We start from the raw sequence: 21,083 nt of genomic DNA on the forward strand, positions 1-21,083 counted from the left end.
CCTTAGGTAGGCCTTATTAAGGATCTGCCTCCCAGTTAAACTGATGCAAAATCCCACTGAAGCAGGCAGGCCTGTCATCTCTGCAAGCAAGGCAAACTTTGCATTTGTATTTGCAGTCGGTTTTTTAGGAGAGGGTAAACACATTTTATCTCAGCTCTCTGGAATTTACCACCCTTTCCACCTTACATTCATGGTCACATCTCTAGTGAGGCTGCAGATAGTAAAATAAATGTGTAAAAGCCTGGGACTGGGTGGGTTACTTTCATCACAGACCTCTCACTATTCCAGAGCTGCACAAATGCTATAGGAGCAGCACAAAACCACTGCCCCACACCTAAACATGCCTGGTGCCATCCTTACCTGCCTTCTGTGGGCTGGGGACAGGTTAAGTGGAAACAGGCCGTGGAGAATCTCGTTTTTCCTTCCAAGCCTGCTGCTCAAAGTGGCATTTGTTCTTGCAACAGTGCTGGGTATTAGGAAATTCCCGTGGCCTAGACATGGCTGCAGAGCTCCATGCACAGCTGGATGACTGGGCACTGCCACACTTGGCCAGGGAGGGAATCACCGAGAGAAGGGGTAGGGCTCTCTACCAAACCACTGATCTTTCCTTGTGACAAGTCAGTTAGGCTTTTCCTAAAGTCACTTCCCTCCTCATTCCTTCAATAAAAAGTGCAAAGAAACACCAGGTTACAAGCCAGGATTTTTACCACCACCCCAGCACACAGGAAGCTGTTTCCCACAGGAGACCAGAGGGGAGAGAGAAGCATTCCCATGTTCTGAAAACAGTAGCAACAGTTTATTTACAGTTCTTCAGCCATTCCCTGCCCCTGCAGAGGCTGTGCTAGATCAATCCCAGTTTTCACCAAGTTTTAGGAGGTGTAGTTTTGGGTGGCAGGGAGATGCAGGTTGTCACAGGATGTGCCTCAGCCCCTTGACCTGAGCACCCTGAGAAGTGGTGCCATGGGGCTGAATGACAGAAGAGCAGGTGGATACTGGTGCAAGTAAAGGGAACTCTCCTCCAGCAGCAGTTGCTGGGACCTCCCGTTTCAGATCCAAAGGTAGAGGCAACCCAAAGCTGCCTTAATTCCTCAAAATCCTTTGACAAATGGAGTCAGTAGGCATCTCTCCTACTCTCTCCAGCACAGGCACCTGAAGAACAGCTCAGCACAACCTAGTACGGCCGAAACTTGCGCTGGGCTCGCATCAGTGCAATCCTCTGCTTGTCCTCCTCAAATTTCTTCCTCAACTGGGCAATGTCTAAAACATAGAAAGAGAAAGAACAGGTCACACGAGAGCAGCAGATCTCTCTTTCCTGTGCTTCACTTCCACACACTGGAGGGGCGGCTCAGTCCCAGCCACTTCCCAGAGCAGATCCTTTTACACCTCAGCTGAGTGCCAAGCTGGGGCTCAGCTGTTCATCTCTGGTGGTGCTGCAGCTCCCTCTTGGGGAGGAATTGGCTAGTTTCCCCCTTCAATTGCTGCCTTTGTGCAGACTGAATAAGCACCTCTTGGAAAACCACACCCTCGCACAAAATATTCCAGCAGCCCTTGCTAGGACAGGTGGTGGCAAGGGGCCATTCAGATCCAGCCAGCCAGTTGCTCAGTGGCAGCTGGATGTCACCTGCCCTGAAGGCAGAAGGATGCTCTTCAGGCCAGGGTGTGAGACAAGGCCCAGGCAGGGGCAGGAGGAGACTTGCACACTCACGCTCTCTCTTGGTCTCGCGATGCTGCCAGGCGTAGAAGTTGAGCAGTTCTTTGCGGGCCCTCTTCTGCTTCTCCCTCTCCAGCACGCGCAGGTTGGCAGCCTCTGTCCGGGGCAGGCCGGGCTTCCGGCCCTTCCGCGTCACCTTCACCCAGCCCTCCTCATCCGGGACACCCTCCTCCAGGGCTGCTTTGGCTTCTTCCTGCAACGACAGGAGGGTGAGGCAGCCCAGTGCAGGTGCACAGCCTAATGCACAACTCCCCACAGCCCTCCCTTAAAAACACAGGCAAAAGTACAGCTCCTGCTTCCACACAAGATTTAAAGGAAGGCATGGAATCAGGGCTGCAGGCATTCAGCTCTCAGCTCATCAGCCACAAACCAATTTATTTGTGGGTATTTGTGGGTATCTGTTGTAAACTCTAGGGGAAGGGTCAGGTGTTGCAGACCAAGTCTGGGTCTGACTGCCCACCAGCAGTTAAAAAACCTCTGCCAAACAGAGAAATCCTCAGCCCTTTCCACTATGGCTGGAGCACTAAGAAATCTCTCTTCTTTCCCTCTGCCCCAAGAAATCTGCTTAGCTGGGTTCCCTCCCTAGCCTGGCCTCACCTCTGCCACCTTTTTATCATAGTCTTGCATGTAGGCATCCACCTCAGCCTTCAGCTCCTTCGGATCCACGATGGCGGCCTCATAGCTGGCGATCCACTCTGAGACGGAGAGGGCACAAGACAGCAGCAGTTGCTGTTAGAAGCAGGTAGTGCGGTGCTTTTGGGCAGCTCTAGAGGGAACTCTAGCATGGGGGAAGGACATACTGTTCCCATTTGTGTTCAGCTTCCCCCTGCCACAGCTCAAACAGACTTGGCTGTGAGCACAATCAATACGCCACGGGAAGAGTTTGCAACTTGCCCAGGCAGAAGTGGGCCAGCCTTAACCCTAAGGGGCACAAAATTCAGGGCTGTGCTGCTATCAACCGACACGTGAAGTGCTGCCAACTTGACAGACATCTGGGGCCTGTTGTAGGAGGCTGGTTGCCATTTTGAGGACAAGATGCAGACAGTATCTCTGAATCTATGCAATAGGGACATGAAAAAATGTCGGGAAAAAGGACCCTTCCAAGTGTCCCCACTCTCCCACAGGGTCACTGGACCAGACTTCAGAAAGATTACTACCCAGTGAATAATGAAAGAACACAAAACACTGAACATCCCCCAGCTTAGAACAAAATGGGACATGCAGGATAGAATTCAGCAAGCAATGAGTATAGTTCTTGCCCAGCATTAGCCCACAGAAAGATAGCCAGAGCTGACATACTGCTAATGCCGGTTTTCACAGGGTGGCTCTCTGTTGATATTAGCAAGGGACCTTCCTGTGATAGAGCCTTGGCTGCCTGGACAGCTGCTGGTTTCCTGAACACCACATATGCTACTTGAAATCCCTAAAAGAAAAAAAAGCACCCAGGTGAGTCAGATTATATAAGAGAAATTGGGAATGGAGCAAGGAACTGCAGTACAAATAACTTAAAATAAAAATCAAACCACAAGGGGCAGTAGGATAGCAAAAAAATGACAGTGTAAACTTAAGTAAGTAATCATGCACCCAATGCCCCCCCATATGATTTCCTGTGCCTCGTGTTCTGAAGAGAACCATTCAGTACTTGCCATCTTTTCCCACTGAACCATCAGTATTCCTCTACCCCGCCCAAGCTTTACCTTTAGAGTTTTGTGGTCAAAGAATTTCGATGCCAGTTTATCTTTTTTCTCTCCTGGCCCTGGCTTGTCACAGATGTCCACAGACTGCACATGCCCGCAGCGGGAGAACAGCCTAGACAAAGAGTCCTTAAAAGGGAGAGTAAGAGAAAACACGCGGTCCAGTAAAGCAGGAGCGTGCAGGAGGCTCCTCGAACAGCGGGCACAGCTCTCCGGGCAGCTCTCCGGCCCCAGCCCGGCCCTCCGCCCGCAGCAGCCCCGAGGCACAGGCCGGCTCCCGGGCCCCCAAGCCCTGCCCTCGGCCCCCAGCCGCCCCCACTCACCGGGCCGCAGTACGGGGGCACGTTGAGAACGAAGAGGGTGCGGCGAGGCGGGTGCGCGGTGTCGGCCCCTTCCCGCACCTGGTGCTCCTTCACCAACAGGCAGTGGTGCGAGCGCTGCCGCTCCGCGAACTTCACCGCCAGAGCTGCGAGAGACGCACCACTCAGAGACGCCCCGGCCTCATTCCCGCGCTGACCCTCACCCGCGTATCCCCCCGGCCCCGCTCCCGGTGCCCCGCGCTGCCCCTCACTCGAGTACCCCGCCGGCCCCGCTCTGCCCCTCATCCGCGTATCCCGCCGGCCCGCTCCCGGTGCCCCGCTCTGCCCCTCACCCGTGTATCCCGCCGGCCCGCTCCCGATGCCCCGCTCTGCCCCTCATCCGCGTATCCCGCCGGCCCGCTCCCGGTGCCCCGCGCTGCCCGTCACTCGAGTACCCCGCCGGCCCCGCTCCCGGTGCCCCGCGCTGCCCCTCACCCGTGTATCCCGCCGGCGCCGCTCCCGCCGCACGCCCCGTGGCGGCCGCCATCTTGTCTGCGCGCGGCGGCGCGGGGGCCGCCGGGAGCTGTAGTTCCCGGGCGCGGCGCGGCCCTGCTAATGGCGGCGGCTGGAGTCGCCGCAGCCGTGGGGCTACGTTTTTGTAAAAAGAGTGTAAAACTCACGCACTGTCTGTAATCTGAGAGAGGCAAGTAAATCTTAAAGAGATGTAGAAACATTCAAAGGGAATTGTTTTTAAAGACTCTTGTTAATTAAAAAAAAAACTCAAAAAACCTTTGCAGACGAACTTGTAATGGAAGACAGAACCATTTTAAAAATACTGAAGCAAGGCTAATGTAGGAGGTGACAAAATATGACACGACATGGAGAACTGATCCAACCAAATATCAAGTTAATGATCATTATTGGAAGGTACATGCAAAAGCAATGAAAATATACCAAACTTGCACATTGTGGCATCACTTCAGAAGTCCTCACATTTTTTAAATAAAAGAAACTCAAAATAAACAAAAGAAACACCATTACAAATTACCTACCACCTGTCCTGGCCAACCATTTAATTTAATGTCTAAATTAACGCACATTAATTCAGAGTGCAGGCAATTATTATTTCAAATACAAGTTCATAATTTCTACCAGCCCAGAAGGGAAAAAACCCCCAAAACAACATAAAAATATAACCATGTTGCATGATGATAAATGTAGACAGAAGGTGGTAGGTTCAAAATCATGATTAGCAAGACAATTGCAGGATGTCCAGGAGAAACTGGAGAGCCAAGGTGAATTACCTGAAAAGGACTAGGAATAACCAGATAAGAACTGGGAATAAACAGTTACTCTTGTTTCAGTGCCCAGCAGAAGCAGCCATGCAATGGTGCACTAAAGAGCTGACCAAGACCAGAACACCAATGTACACCAAGACATTGTGTTTGGACACCCACTTAATTCACTGATTTGTAAAAAATAAGAATATGGTGCCATAGATCACAGAACTCTGGAACAGAGCAGACAGTACTTCTTTCAAGGAAGTATGTAAAGGCCATCATAAACCCTCAGATAACCTAAACACAAGGCAGAGTTTAACAGTAAGTTAAAATGCATCTTCCTACTTGGCTTTTCAGACACGCACCTATTAATCTAAAAAATCCTTCAGTCTCCCCATTCTTTCAGAAGAGGCAAGAGATGCACTCCCAATACATGTTTCCCATTTACACAGCTGTCTAGCTGGTAATGAAAGCATCCCACCTCACCTAGAATGGGTACCTTGATCTCAGAGCTGTTTTTGCTATAAAATTACTTTTTAAATTACTAGGCTGTCAGTAACAAAGGCTACTTTTTTTTTCTGTAAAAAGAGAATTGGAATTACATGGACACAAGTGGCTTCAATTCACTAGCAGGAGTCAGCTGCTAATTTGTATGATCCAGACTAAAAGGTGGATGAGTAACAGCTCTCTTACCCATAAGCTCCTCTTGCTGTTCATCACGTTATCAGTTTTGAAATTTCCACGTTCACTTAGAAAGAGCAATTGACTCAATACTGGAACACCACCACTTAGCTTTAGTTGCTTCACAGCATCTAAAAAGGCTTAGAATCCACTCTCTGTATAACAAACGTTTATTCAGAAACAGGTAATACATTATCTTCTCCAATCCCTAATGTTTCCTTCCCCTCCCTCCCCCTTTTTTTTTATTTTTTTATTAAAACACATGTATTTGGTGGGCAATCTAAAAAAGGAGAACAATAGCTGTCTTAGGTCCCCTCCCCTACAAACATCTGCTGTTCACATGAAGCACCCCACCAATCATGGTGTTGCTGGCCTTCAAACCAAGGAGAGTACTCCAGAAAAACAAGTCCTGCCAAGTCCTTATTATTTCCATGGCTAAAAGGGACACAGTGAGATTAAGGAATGGTCTGCACAAGCTAGATAGAAGAAATAGTTCATACAGAACAAGAAAGCAAAAGAAACATGGGGTTGTCCAAGAAACAGAATCTGGACTTACAGGAGCTAATCAGCAGAGCCGAACAGAATGGATTAGGTTAGTCTCTCAGCTAGTAGGATCAAGTTCAAACCCCAACCCAGTTCTGGAAATTGCTCTCAGCTTTCCTCTCTTCCAATACAGTCTGAACAAACACAAACGAGTGGAGCTACTGGGACGTTCAACACCCAAGGCGCCAATGCAGTACAAACAATGGGAAGAACTGGAAGTGCCACCTAGTGGCCTGTCACACACACTCGCGGGCCCACGCCACGCCACGTCCTTGCTGCCCTGCACGGGACTCGCCACTGCTCTCCGGTGTTCCTGACACAGCGCTGACTGCCCGCTGCTCCTAAACCTCTCCCTGAGGCCACACACTGCAGCCATCGTCCTCCAAATCCAGGCATGCCGGCAGCATAACCACACAGCAGCCAAACAAGGCCCAAATAGCATCTCTCAAAGTTCTCAGACACGCGACTTTGTGTGTGTTAGGATCTGAAAAGGGTCTCAGGTCCTTCCTTTCTATAGGAGACTGGCTGAGTTAGAAGGCAAGGAAGAAACTCATGTCTGTGCATCAGCAGGAGGAGGCAATATAATCTGATGGGAGTCAAACAACTGGGTTTCTTCTAGCTCTGAACACAACTGGTTCTTAATTTTTCAGTCCAGAAAGAGGAGAGCAACTGAGCCTGACCCTCCAGAGCAAATATATTCCTCGAACAAATGCCAGAACAACCCTCCAGCACTACCAGGGTTGAAACAGCCCTGCCCATAGCACAATGGCCGGTGCACCCACACACACGTCCCTCCTGCCTGATGTCTCTGCTGGCACACTGAGGGCAGCTCAGCTTCTCCTGCTCCTTCTCAACGTCCCAGCTGCTGAGCAGGAAAGCGCCCAACAGTCAGGAGGAATGGCTATGCCACCAAATGCACACAAGTCCTTTCTGGAGGGAGCCCAACCTGCCTTTGTACCCAGCGCAGCAACTTCAGAAACAACGTGGTGCTCTTGCCTGTGGACAATCAAGGGGATGCACCCTTTAGTTAAAGGTCAGTCAGAAGAAAACAGAAGGAGATCACCTTCCTTCCCTCAAAGTCTATGTGCACTTTTAATGGCCACTGGGGGCTTTGGAGTAAAGGATGGAGTTACATGGTATATGCTTGGTAATACATTACTGGCAGAAGGGGAAGGTTATTCTCTTGGGAAAAAAATCATGGAAGAAAACTCCAACTATGAAAACAGAAAGTACACACACAAGAGGAAACACTATTGTACAGTAAGGTAGCGATCATAGAAAACAAAAAAATTCAGGACAGGCAAATGCAAACAACATCTGCACTCCTGCACTTTCCTCATCCCCCAGCTTATATGAGTTTTCCAGTCCACTGCTTGCTCCCCCCCTCTCAGAGTTTAATTTTGAATTCTGTGGGCTGCACAGAGGCAGAGACCCCTGAGGATTTGAAGAGTGCCTTCAAGATAGTTTCAGGGTCCACTTCAGCTGGGGGATTTGAGGAGGCGCTTGCACTTGACCGGCGTGGTTCCCCTTCCTTCTTCACTGAAGGGGTATCACTCAGTCGGCTGGAGGATTAAAAAAAAAGAATTTAAAAGGCAGTATTTAACCACTCTTTATGAGAAATAAATTAACACTGTGTCTGCATTTACTGTTATCAGTGTTTCCCCCTTACCAATATCAGAGATAAAGGTTTTAAATATGCTTTTCTCACAAGAAAATATCCTCATCTCAGATTATTTTTGAGCCTCAAGGCTGAGAACACTATGTAGTCAAGCTACATTGCACTCCACTCAACATACTGTGCCACAGAAGGAGAGAGAAAGAAAATCCAAGGGACAGCAATTCTCAAAATAGAACCTGCAAAAGCATTTGGACCTTTTCCCCACTGAAGGACACTTACAGCAATATAGGCTGGTCTGAGGTGATGACATTCCCATTCATATGAAGATTGCATTTCATTGGTTGACCTATATAAAAACAAAACACAAAATTAATTCTATCAGAAGTGGGGTAAGGCAAGATCCTTGAAACATCACACAACAGTGCAAGCAACAGAGTTCAACATGCTGGGGAAACATGAGAAACAAACAGCTGATAATCTTTTGTTGCAGAATCAGAGCAACAGAAGAGAGAGCCACTGTAACACTCAGTACCATATGAAGGATCATACTAATTAACGAGCTACACAGTAGTATGAAGCCCTTAGCAGGGACACAAGTGGATCTCCCATTCTTAGCTGTCTGCTCCTCATCTGACATCTGTAACATGTCATTCATCTAAAGAAAGAAAAAGCACCTATTTCCAGCTAAAAATTAACAGTTCAACAATAATTTCAGTTTAACATGGTTAAAATATAAAACTGCATTATTCACAGTTTATGGAGAATCTGATACTATTTTGCAAGTCCAATTCAACATGTTTCTGAGTATACCCTGAAACTATTGCAAATACCAGTTTTACTTGTACTTTGCAAGCAGCTCTGTAAGCAGGTAAAGCCTTCCTAAGGACTTTCTGTCTAAGAGGTTTTACAGTGACTTCTGTGAGCCAGAGAGATGTTTGATAAGAGGATCCATGTTCATCCCTGAAAGAATTTTCTACCAGGGTCATTGACATAGAAACCAAGAAAGAAAGATGGATAAATAAGAGAAACCTGCAACTGCCTATTCCAATAAGCACTTTGTCTCTTGTGACCAATGAGTAAAGTGTAAACTTATGAGTTTTTTAAGAATGCGTAAAAAGCACAGATGCTATAATAAAAAACAGTTTGAAGCCTTCTGAAAATGGAGTGTTGCTTTGAATTTGAATTGTCTCTGTCTCAACTGCAACAACCTTCCAGCTCTTAGTACCAAATTAGAAACACAAGAATTACATCTGAAAGTTAGAGCAGGAGACTCATCAGGACCCTGCCTCCAGCTCTCAACCTTCTTTTTCTAGGAAAATGTGGGTGGGGTTTTAAATTTCATTTAAATAAACTGTGCATATATTCAGCTAGTTACACAGCAGTAATTGTCTTATCTAGCTCTTGAACTGATTTTCTGGCATTTCTCTCTTGCTAGCATATTCACATCTAAGATACTTTTAAACCTTCCACTCAGGTGGAAAAGCCATGCTTGATTTATTTATCCTACATGCAACTCTGGCATCAAACTTACCATCTAAACACCTGTTGTTGTATTTCTTATATGCTGTGATAGCATCTTCTTTCTTCACAAATACTACCTCAGCCACACCAGGGTGCACCAGCCGGGCTCGCTTCAGGGCGCCACAGACACAGAATAACTCCTGAGGGCAGAGAGTCAGTCACAACCACGGTCACATCAAAGGCACTGCATGAGAAGGGTTTACTTGCTTCATCACACCACCCATCCTGCTTATTAAATACCTGACAGGATCTGGACACTTGTCTTACTGTGTTTGTTATGGTATAAGTACTTGGCACTAGGAATAGAGAGCACACAAGCAGGGAAGTTCAAGGCCAGTACCTGGTAATGTTTTTCATGCACAAAGACCAGATTCATTCTCAGCCTGGTGAGAATGGAAGCCCCCAGATAATTTGGACAGGGACATCAGTTTGGGTAGAAGAATCATTTGGTGTGAACTCTTCTTCTAAGTGATGTCAGGTACCTCAAAATACTCTGTGGGATTTTGTCCCATGTTCTTAAGCACACACTTTTTAAAAAAAGTGTAAACAAACTTTTTGTAAACAAAAAGTGTCCCCAAACAATCAGGAACCCTCAAAGTTTTTGCACGGACAGCAAACCCACATCACACCCCTCTTCACTGCATTCACCAAAGATCAAGTGATTTATCAAGAGAGGCAGGACACAGAAAGGAAGTGTCACTCATGCACAGTCTGGCAGCAAGCAACACTCACAACAATATCTTCTTCTGTGACTCGAGGATGCAGATTATTTACGGTCATCTTTGTGCCTTCCAAAGGACTGAACGCCAGCTGCCAACACAAACAAATGCATCACAGAAATATGGCACAAAATACAGCACAGCAGAGAAAGCAATAAAAAGTCTCTAAGGATATGTCTGGGAATGCCTGTACACACACACAAAGGAGAAAGCTAAAGCTAGTAATGGGAAATATCAATGTTTACTAAAGCCCAGCTCATCTGACAGCAAAAAGGAACTTCTTTTCCATGCTAGTTTTTCTCTGAAGTAATTTTTCACTCTTATTCTCAAGAATAACATTAACTTAATCCACAGTATACACAGTACTCTGGTCATGCCCACTTTTAATAGCCTGTCTCTGTTGTACTCTACACCAGCCAGCAAACCCCAATATACAGCTCCAGCCTCTCATGAGCATGCTGAACTCAGCACACCTAGGAACACCTGGTGGGTTACTTGTACCCAACATCAGGCAGTTTGGCAAAGCAATTCCAGGCAGGCTGTCTACAAACTGCCTGGGAGGTCTCATGTCTAGATGAAAACGTGTACATTTGCAATAACTCTTTTTTCTCCTTGCTAGCTGGAGTGGACATGTAACATACAATGTATCAAACAGTGTTAAAACACTACTCCTAAGGACATGAAAGCCACCAAGGAGTGCCCAAACAACAACTGCCACCGCCCTATAATATGGATTCTTCCAGGATCATGTGCAGGGAAAGGATGTTTACAGAGGTTTCAAATTCTTGGGACACGAACTGCAGTTATCAGAACAACCTCGATGACATCCCAGAACTAATGATGAAAGGCAGGCACAAATGAGCTGCTCACATGTCCAATGAACAAGATTCAGATGTTTCAGAGACTTCCATAAAGAGCATTTTGCCCTTCCCTGAGCTCACCTCAACAGGCGCTGGCTCTTTTGGAGGCACTTCCTTTGTCACTAAGGTCCGGGACATGTTTGCCAAGGCCTTTGTCCGCATAGGAGGGGCAGTTGCAGGTGGAGCTGTGTATGTGTCGTTCTGGACCACTTTAGTCAGGGGAACAGTCTTGGACAGAGAGAATTTATTGCTGCTCAGACCAGTCTACAGGAAGAAAAAATAAAGTATCTCAGAGCTACAGCCTACAAAAGCCATCACTTTTCTTCAAGCACCACCACCAGAGTATTACTAGCATGCACTGCATGTCCTTCCCAGTGTCAAAACCACTACACAGTGCTGGAGACTTTCAAAAGGCTCAGAGAAAAAAAATCAGTGCAGGTTTCTGGGCATAAACATTAAAAGGTATGCTTATCTAGAAAGAGCACTTCCCTCATAAGCACTTTTTGGTTTCATACTTTTCATAAACAAACTTTAACAATATGATCTGAATTTGAAAAGCTCCTTTCATCTGCAGACTTTCAAGTACTTTTACAAAGAGTTCACAAAGATTGCTCATTAACAGTAAGACTGAGAATCCACAGAACAAAAGGCAGTAATTCCTCAGAATCACCAAGGTAGGGCACACAAACACATGGAGCTTAGGCTGAAAGTTTAAAGCCAGACTAAAACTTGTGCTTGGAAGCTGCTGTGAACACTGGAAAGAACAAATTTACTCCTGCAAAAAAAAAAAAAAAACCCTCAAAAAACCTTAATAAGATTATTTGAGAATCACAAATAGCCAGAAGTTCTATTCTGAATACCCACACAAGGAAATAAATTCCTGGGGTAATCACTGTACTACAGTGCCTGCATGATGGTAAAACCACATGAATTTGCTTTTCCAAGACCAGAGAATAACTTAGCCCAAACCTGTGCCCAAGTCCCATGTCTGAAGCAGGGTTAACTTCAAGCACACATTAAGGCTGGCAAGGGCCTTATCCAGCTAAGCACTGAAAATTCAAGAATGATGACTGCACAACCTCTCTTGGTCTCTGTGCCTGATGCTGATCAATACTGTGAGAATTTCACCAACTAGAATTTCTTTTGCTGCAGCACATTTATTGGTTTGTCTTCTCCGTGGTCACTCCTGAAAAGAACCTGGGTTTTGACTTTTCCAGGCAGTGAGAGTGGACTCACTCTCACTGTAGATCTCACTATAGCCTTCTCAGCCTTGAGACACTACTCTCTCACACTCTCCTCATGCATAATATGGTGCAGCTCTCTGACCACCCTGTTAACTGGTTCCAGCCAAGTCTTTCTTGTACTGCAGAGCCCCAAGATAAGCACAGAATTCTGGATGCAGTCTTAAAATGTCAAACAGGAATAATTATCTTCCTTGATTAATTATCTAAAGTTGGCCTTTGTTTCTGGAAGGATGCACTACTCACTCACCCTTAGCAGATGACTCAGTAGGACCCCTAGGCTCCTTCCTACAGAGCTGCTGCTGCTTTCTAGCCAGTCAGTTCTCAGTTTAAGCAGCAGAAGGCCATTCCATGCCAAAAGCAGGACCTTACATTTGTCTGCAATTTGTCTGAAATTCCATCTTCTCCAGAGAAACAGTCCCCCCAACAAGATGCCTACTACGGTTTTTGCACGGCAAGAGATTTCCTGCTTTGATGCCCAGTCTCCAGCAGCAGAAACTTCCCTTGCTGGTTTACTCAAACAGTAACAAAACAAGTTAGATGCACTTCCTCAGCAAGAAAGAGCCAGGATACAACAACCTGCCAGCAGGGCAGAAAGCACACATTCTACTTGCTGAGAACCCATAAAACCAGTTACCCTAAGAGAACTCTGTTCCAAAAATAACAGTAGAAGCACTGGCACAAAGGAAGGGTAGGCTGAAGAGCAAATATTTGAGGAGAAAACTTCATTTACAGACTTTACAAGAACTGTCTGATAGGTAAGTCCTGTAAAGACACAGCCTCTGTGTCCATGCAATGTGAGCATGGCATGGTGGAGGCTGCTCAGATGACCCCTTACCGAGTTGTGCAGGAAACTGTTTGTGGTGGTGATTTTCATCTGTTTGCTAGGAAGGGGAGAGACACTTTCCTCATCATCTTCTGTGTCATACAGACCCTGAAGTGAAGAAGGCAATAGTTTACATGCAGGCAGACTTCACTGAGACATTTAAAATATAGGGAGTTCTCTCCTGCCTTCAACCATCTTCAGCTAATGAACATTTACACTGCATTTTAGTTTCAGGTATACAAGTCCATGTCAAAACATCAGCATAAAAACTATAGGACTTTCTTTCCAAAAACATCACAGTAAAACTGTTTCCCTAGATATACTGAAATCACATCCAGATCCCTCTTCTCCTGGACCTCATTAGGACTGTTGAAGCTACATTATTGGAACAGAGCCTCAGTGTCTTACATTTTAGCATCCTCCTACCTTTACAGTTGACACCTGTGCATGTGATTTTTAAATTAGTTTGGGGGTGTGAGGTGGGGTTTCTTTTTGTTTGTTTCGGGTTTTTCATTGTTGTTTTTTTTTAACTAAACAAGTGCCTGCTGAATACATCTAAACAGAACATTTCTTTTGAATAGCCTGCTTTCCTTAGCACAGGACATATCCATCTGGCCCTAGAAAACACTGCACTAAGAGCTTTACTGAATGAATAATTCATTTTCCAGTTCAGCTTAACACTCATAGCCTTGCCTTAAAATACTGAGGTGAGCTCCTACACAAGCATTTTTTTCGTTGACTCTAAATAACTTTAAGAAAAAGTCTAGACACAAATAGCAGTGCCCAAAACATAAGAAATCACAACTGCAAACAGCTTCCCATTAATTCACTAAAAAGCTAAAGAAAACTGGAGGGATTAGCAATGAGAGCTTGCAAAATCAGTGGGTTGTCCAGAGTCAGCAAGATTTTGGTTTACAAACAAGGAAGTTGTTCTAGTGACAGAAATGCTATGAAGGAAAAAAAACTGAAAATGGCCAGAGAACAGAGGAGAATTGTGCAGAAAATAAAAGAGCTGGGAAAAACACTAGGGAGCAGGACAATGGACTTGAGCTTGAGACAAAATGAAATGGATTCCACGTTTCCAGTGATAAGGTCACAATAATGAAGACACTTCCTCAAACAACAGCATCTGGGATAGGTGATGGTAGCAGGCCAGCATAAAGGTAGCATACACAAACAGCTAAAATTATGATAATCATGGCAAAAAAGTCACCTGACAGGATATTGTGAAATGTCAGTTTTCCAGTATTTCATGCAATACTTTGTGTATACACACACAATAATATAAGTAATAACAATATCCAATTCCTCTCTATAAGCACCCAAGGTAGTAAGGTGGCTGAATGGCTGGGGGCTGTGACAAAATCCATTAAAACTGATCCCAGAAAGACAATACTCTAAGGTCTTTCTCACAATCTCCTTGATAAGGGCTATGGGAACTCTGGAAGTACATCAGAATACTAGGTAACATCACTCCCTATCAGGACTGCAGCTTTCACAGGAAGGTTATACCCTCTCCCACCTCACTGCAGCACATCTGACCATGTGCAGTCACATCCTCTCTCTGAAGAGGCTGGCAGCACGGTGAATCAAAACAGTAAATAACTTGATCTGATGTGATGTCATAAGAAATTTATACAAATATATCAGAGCTAGAGGTCAGCCTCTAGGGAAAAAGTACACCATTGGCATAGAGGTAAAACTGGGAATATCTACTTCTCATTCATGTATCTCATTCAAATACACTAGGAATCAAGATAAATTATACTAAATGAAAACCTCAATTACCATGAAACTATTTTAACCACACAAGACACGAAAGCTAAGCTGATGGAGCACTTTCCAATGTTCCTCTCTCCTACTTAAGAGTTTTCTTTGCACCTGCCAATGTTTATGGACAGATTTTCTTCCCTGTTAAAGTTAACAAAGAGTACAGAGCAGGTACACACCTGTTTATGAGTATGGTTGTTCACCACATTGATCCTCATTCCTGCTGGATGAGAGTGTCCAGGAACTGGAGGCTTCTGCTACAGTTAGAGATAAAGAACCAAAGCATTAAGCACTACAGTCCACCAGGTTCAGAAGATCAAAGCTTTAGTTGAGTAACCTGAGATCACTTATATAAAACTTACCTTCCCTGCTTTGAAATATATTACCACAATATGCTCCTGGGTAACACCTGTATTTCCTGTGATATGTTCAATATGAGATAGCTTCACTTAAAATCTAAGACCATATGAAGAAATGGATTCAAATTAGTTAGGGTTTAGTCCAAGATTACTGGGAAGGGAAGTTAACTTCAGTCCTGTCAGGACTACTAGATCTACATTTCTGCCAATACAAAACCACGAATGGGCTAAGTCAGAAAGTAGCTGTGTCTTCTTTCATGTCTCCATCAAGCAAAAGGAGAAGTATTCACTGTCCCTTAGCACTAAAGCTGGAATAAGCTGCAGTGGAATAAAATGCTGCACAGGGTAGTGTGCAGCCCATTAGACCATGAAACAGGGAAATCACAACAGAAGGAGGTAGGGAATGTAGCTGTACTAATCAATAACTGAAATCATGCCACAAAACCCATACAAATGCTCTTCTGTTTTTCTGAAAAAGCTGGAATCTGTCCATTAAAGAATATATATTCTCACCAAAATAGTCCACACAGGTAATAAAATCTTCAGATTTGCATTTTCTCTAGACTGCAATTTATACCATAGCACCTCATGTTTCAATCTGCTAATCAAAGAAACAACGATACCCATCCTACAGAAACACCAGCAGACCTACTCTAATTTTTCGGCTTCAAAGATTTTTCCTTGCTTCATGATAAACAAGACCTCAGGACAGGACATTTAGAGGTGTATGCTGTACCTGGAATCAAGACAGACTAGTTTGATTCCACTCCCACGTTTGGGAAGATAGGAGGGCCAGGGGCAATTTGGAATTTCAGTACAAAGAAACTTTTAGAGAATTGCTTATGTGCAAGGTTCTGTCTACAGTCTGAATCACCATGATACCCTATGTATAAATATATATGTTCCCTTGCACTCTGTTGTCTAGCAAACAGAAAATAGTATTGGTCAAAACAAGTCAAACAAAAACACCAGGTCAGTACTGCACCAAGTCTCTGGAAACTACTTTAACTCCTAGAAACTTTGTAGAAGATGTTCAATTCCTCATGGCTGATGCTGGTGATTTGGCTCAGAAGGACAGCAAGAGTACTGATCACCCTCCTAATTAACAACTGCTGAACAGATGGCTCTACTGCTCTGCCATCAGCCCTTTTTACTGCTTCAAGAGCCCTTTCTCCTCCTTACATCAGCCTGGCAGGAAACCTGCAGACTAGTGGGAAAATTCCTAGGCCCATCTGCAGAAGAAACATGTTTGACATTTATGTTCAGCAAAACCCAGAGCTGAACAGAAAGCAGACTCATCTAGGCTTTCAAAGGGGTGACAACAGATTCCTGGGTATGAGTGAGCACACTGCTGATTTTTGGGAGATTGAAAATGAAAGAGGTAGACTAGGAACTTCAGTTCCACGCTTGTAGAGGTAAGGAGCAAAACCACTCAACAATCCCAACAGTCTGGAAATTTCTCTTCTGACTCTACACATTGTATCTAACAGACACAGCTCAAGAGCAGGAGTTTCTCAGAGAAGCTGGCTAAGAATCAAGTTGCTACGCACACAGCAAAGTCAAATCAGAAAACTGGCCCAGGAAATCAGCAGGTCAGGGTGATCAACTGATTATAATACAATTGAAATAAATCTTGAGCCTCAGCAGGAATGCTTCATGTGATCAGGCAAACCCCTGGAAACTAGACAAGTATAAAAAGAGAAAATTGTAGAATGGCTCATTGAATTTTAAATTTCCTTAGATACAAACACAGCTGCATATTCTAAACTGCTATTCCACCCCTAGGATAAACCAGTTATCTATACAGGACAATCCACCACATCAGACTTGCAAAGAGGGGCAGTATAAGAATGACAAAAAATCTGCATCATTTTGTTTGCATTCAGGCAGGAAAAAGACTACTTAACCATTCAAGACATCTCTTTTAATGCTGACAGGAGCTCTGCCTTAGTCTTTTTGGGCCCAAAATGAAAATGAAAATTTAAATGAGAGGTGAGATTCTACAAAAAGTCCCAAGCAGCTGCAAGGACACACAAAAGGATCAGAATCCCACCCCACAGGCTGGAATGAACTGTACTTGCTTCTATTGCAACCATATGAACATACTGAAGTATTATCAGGTCTACTGCACTGCTGTAGAGTAACTGAGGGGCTCAGAGGTGACTCATTCACCTACTTGAATAGTTTTGGTGATTTTCACAGCTGGATTTACTGTCCCCATAGCTGGGCTGATAGCAGCTGGAGTGCTCCTTTTTAAGCTGATCTTCTCTCTGGCATCCACCACTTTGGTCACCTTCTCAGCAGCCACACTTTGCTGCTTGCGGGAATTCAACATCTCGCGAGCATCCTGCACCTTCCCTTTGATTCTGAAGCGAGCGTCCTTTTGAAGCAGTTTTTCTCGGGCATCCTTCACCCCCAGTTTGTGCCTGGCATCAGTGAGTCCTATCTTCTGTCGGGCATCAAAAGTCTGCTGGAAGCTCACAGCTGGTGATGATCTATTCAGAAGATTTTGCTGGATCCCAATGCGAGATCTTACACCTCCAAACACTGGCCTTGTGTTAAGTCTGAGGGGGGGAAAAAGAGGAAAAAAAAAAAAAAAAAAGTAAGTTTCAGGCATTATGTGTCAATACAGTGTCAATAAAAGTATTTGTGTTGCTGCAAACAAAAGTTCATTATTACTGCACAAAAATCCACTCCAGTTGGACATCCAAATACAACAGTAGAACTCCTAAGCTCTTTTATGCTGGATTTTTTTTTCTACATAATCAGCTAAGGAATTTCTTTCCAAAATCCACCCTTCAGCTCACATTTACAAACTAAAGGGTCTGACTTCAGCTGTGCTAAGTACATACTACATTTACACAAAATTCAACAACTCAGGTACTTTGGGGCCACCTTTGAAGACAAAGAGGAACAGGATCAGACTTTTCAACTTTAGGAGTGAAGAGGTCTGCTAAAGCATCTTCTCTAATTCACTAATAAATCCTGATATGAAGGAAACATGCAACCACACATGAATTCAAGAATTCTGGGCAGCAAGTTGAGATCTGTGGGAGGACAGCAACTCAAATTTTAGTATGTACAAGCACCAGTAACAATCTTAGTTCAAAGCCACCAGTTTCAAGGTTGATTAGCTTCCAGCAAGAATAGTCGTTAGTCAATTACTTTTTAACATGACTGCCTCTTCTTTAATCTAATAAAAGAACTACTGCACTTGATGGCCTGTACTTTTTAAGCATATCATTATTACAATACTGAGCACAGAAAGACAACAGCCCACAAAAACGACAGCATTTGTACTTGTATTTGTACAAGTATTCCTAAAAAGCAGCACAATACAGGGTGAAAGCTAGAACTACCTTCTTGTTACAGGTCTGATACACTTTTTCAAAACCTGCCCAAAGAACAAAAAAAATTTATCTAATTTCTTAATGGAGTTCCTCTGATGACTATTTTTAAAGTTTTTTCTTTTTCACTGGGTTTCTTCATATTAAAAAAAAAAAAAAAAAAGAGAGAGAAAAAATATTCTTGCTGCTGACTTTTTAGAAGTCAAAATATAGGGTTACAAAGTTCGCTTTCAGAAATGTGTTGTCCAGTATTACAAAGTCTAAAAGCAGATACCTGGAATTTGTTGTAATAATCAAAAGGTTAGTATCACAAAACCAAATTATGATGCTATTTCAATTCTTCATGCACCCTTATATCAGTACTTACCGATCTAACTCCACAATCTTCACATTATTTACAGCCATGTACTTTCAACGGAGAGATCTTTACAAAAAACCCCAACCAGCTGACAGATTAAAGACTTAACCTCTGCTTCTGCCTCTTTCATTCTTGTGTCTAAATGTCTGGAAAGCTGGGACTGGAGTCCCATTTTATTACCTAAGAGTCCTATGGCTGCTCTCTTCTACAGGCAAAGCAAACTAGCTAGAAGAAACAGGAGGATTATTAAGACCATCTATGAAAATAAACTCAGAACACAGGAGCCTAACAATACCACAAAGCAACAGAGCCAGAGCAAGACTTTCCTTGCAATTTTAAGAAACGTTTATTTAGCCATGTTGGAAGCACTCAGCTGGAGCGCTGCAAAGGGCTGGATGAGTGGTTCATGAGAGAGGCCAAAGTAAAACCAGAAACGTATGTGACAACATTTAAACTAGAGTTAGTTAAGACTGTTGATAACAAAACTCAACAAAATAGGTTAAGAAACTGAAGATTACACCATTTCTGGTGTCTTTACCCTAATAAGCAACTCTCTCTCACAGATAATTGCTTACTCTACAAGAGCATTAACTGCTTAGCTATTTGTGCCACAGCACCTGAAATAAAAGCAGATCTCAAACATCGAACTCACTTTCCAGGAGTCCAAGCTCTGGCTTGAATATGTTATGGACCAGCATATTTTATTAGTGAATTTTTTTCTTTTATTTCATCTAGACTACTAAATAGCATGGATATAATGACTTAACTTTATTCAGTTTATCCAGACTTCACAAAGCCAAGTTTGCTACTTGAGGAATTTATAAAGTGAGCTAAACACAACATACAAGAAGAGTGTGGGGCACAATTCTTACAGTGCTGCAGAGGGATTATTGCTCAGCAAAAAAAAAAAAAAAGTAGGAAGAATTCCTGGAAGAAATGAGAGTTAAGGAGGGATTTGAAAAGGGATAAAGGAGGTACTTGGGGCATAGTAAGCAGACTAAGACTCTTCCAAATATGCAGGATAACATGAATGAAAGTGCAAAGCCAAGGCTTTGTCTAGACTAGGATTTAAATATGTTTGAATGTTTTGGTAGTATATGTTAGCAGATAACTTTCAGAATATTACTCTAGACACGTAAGTGTATACACATTCAGAGTCAAAAACGAAGACTAATGAATTAAAAAAAAAAAAAAAACGAAGGGAAAAAATCCAACAAAAGAAGAGCACACTGAGCTAACAGAGATGGGGGACAAGTTCTTCAGAAGCATTAAGAGACTACGGCAAAAGGGAAAATGAAAAGCTACCGAAGGAGAACCCAGGTAAGAACTGCCAACTGTGGAAGCAAATGGCCCAGCCTAGACTGGAGACATCTGCCATGCAAAGAAATACCCTGACCTTGCAGCTCCGATCTGCAACATGCTCCACGTCCTCTCAGCCACTTCAGACAATCGCTCGGAGCCCCACTGACTACGCTGGAGGGACGGCACCTTCCGAGAGCCGGGCAGCGCTGCGCCCCATGCCCGGCAGCCTCCCCCGCGCGGGCGCCCGGCGGCCCCGGTCGGTTACGGCTCCCCGAGCACCAGCAGCGCTGCCACGGCTCGCCCACAATGCCCCGAGCCGCGCCCGGGAGCGCGGGGGCACCGGGCACCGCCTGGGTAACACCTGCGGCCCGCTACCGGCGGGGTTCGGGGCGCCCACCCCGCTACAGGGAGCAGCGCTGGGTTAATCGGCGGGGACAAGCAGGAGGCAAGTCGGAAGGTTCAGCGAAACAAGGGACGGCGCCAGGAGTCCCAACAGGACCGAGAGGGGATGGGCCGCTGAGCGCTCCTGCCCCACCGGGGCAGCGCCAGGCACAGGGGCCGAGATGGGGGCCCGACCCCCGCCCCGGCCCTGAGTGACGGCCGCCGCCGCCAATCGCATGGCAGCGCGGTCCCGCAGGCCCGCGGGCAGCCAATGGGAACGCGAGGGCGGGAGCAGGGCCGGGCCGCGCCGAGACAGCTGCGGCCCGCAGCCCTCGGAGCGGAGCCACCCGAAAGGACCCTCGAAGAGCGGCCGGGGACCGCCGGCCCGAGGCGCTGCGTCGCCGTCCCAACCGCTCACCTCCCCTTCACCGTCACACCGCGTTTCCGTATGAGCTCGTCCAGAGACAGGTCCGCCATCTTGTCGCGGCCCCAACGATGAGACGCAGCGAGCGAGTCCCGGAGGTGACACCTCACGACTTCCGCTCCTCGCCCCGCCCCCAGAAGTACGGCGGG

General features: G+C 45.2%; 2 protein-coding genes across 4 annotated transcripts; both read right to left on the bottom strand.

Moving 5' to 3' along the window:
- Positions 1 to 687: 687 nt before the first annotated feature.
- RRP7A (ribosomal RNA processing 7 homolog A) lies at positions 688 to 4,275 on the bottom strand. Its single transcript, XM_063154673.1, has 7 exons — positions 4,200 to 4,275; positions 3,729 to 3,871; positions 3,409 to 3,534; positions 3,011 to 3,134; positions 2,309 to 2,406; positions 1,706 to 1,904; positions 688 to 1,257 (listed from the first exon to the last, which is right to left on the bottom strand). Exons 1-7 carry the CDS (start codon positions 4,249 to 4,251, stop codon positions 1,172 to 1,174), a joined length of 828 nt encoding a protein of 275 aa, XP_063010743.1. The 5' UTR covers positions 4,252 to 4,275; the 3' UTR covers positions 688 to 1,171.
- A 1,542-nt stretch (positions 4,276 to 5,817) lies between these two features.
- On the bottom strand, positions 5,818 to 21,057 carry POLDIP3 (DNA polymerase delta interacting protein 3). Of its 3 annotated transcripts, none has more exons than XM_063154669.1 (9): positions 20,929 to 21,057; positions 17,299 to 17,686; positions 14,943 to 15,017; positions 13,006 to 13,101; positions 11,008 to 11,190; positions 10,080 to 10,157; positions 9,358 to 9,487; positions 8,106 to 8,172; positions 5,818 to 7,770 (listed from the first exon to the last, which is right to left on the bottom strand). In XM_063154669.1, the coding sequence occupies exons 1-9, from the start codon at positions 20,985 to 20,987 to the stop codon at positions 7,596 to 7,598; spliced, it is 1,251 nt and encodes a 416-aa protein (XP_063010739.1). In that variant the 5' UTR covers positions 20,988 to 21,057; the 3' UTR covers positions 5,818 to 7,595. The 3 variants fall into 3 exon arrangements, with proteins under 3 accessions (XP_063010739.1, XP_063010738.1, XP_063010740.1); XM_063154668.1 differs by having other exon boundaries at positions 14,943 to 15,020; XM_063154670.1 differs by lacking the exon at positions 20,929 to 21,057 and adding an exon at positions 20,224 to 20,370 and having other exon boundaries at positions 14,943 to 15,020.
- Between the last annotated feature and the right edge of the window lie 26 nt (positions 21,058 to 21,083).

The sequence above is a fragment of the Melospiza melodia genome, chromosome 4 (assembly GCF_035770615.1).
Source record: "Melospiza melodia melodia isolate bMelMel2 chromosome 4, bMelMel2.pri, whole genome shotgun sequence".
Lineage (NCBI taxonomy): Eukaryota > Metazoa > Chordata > Aves > Passeriformes > Passerellidae > Melospiza > Melospiza melodia.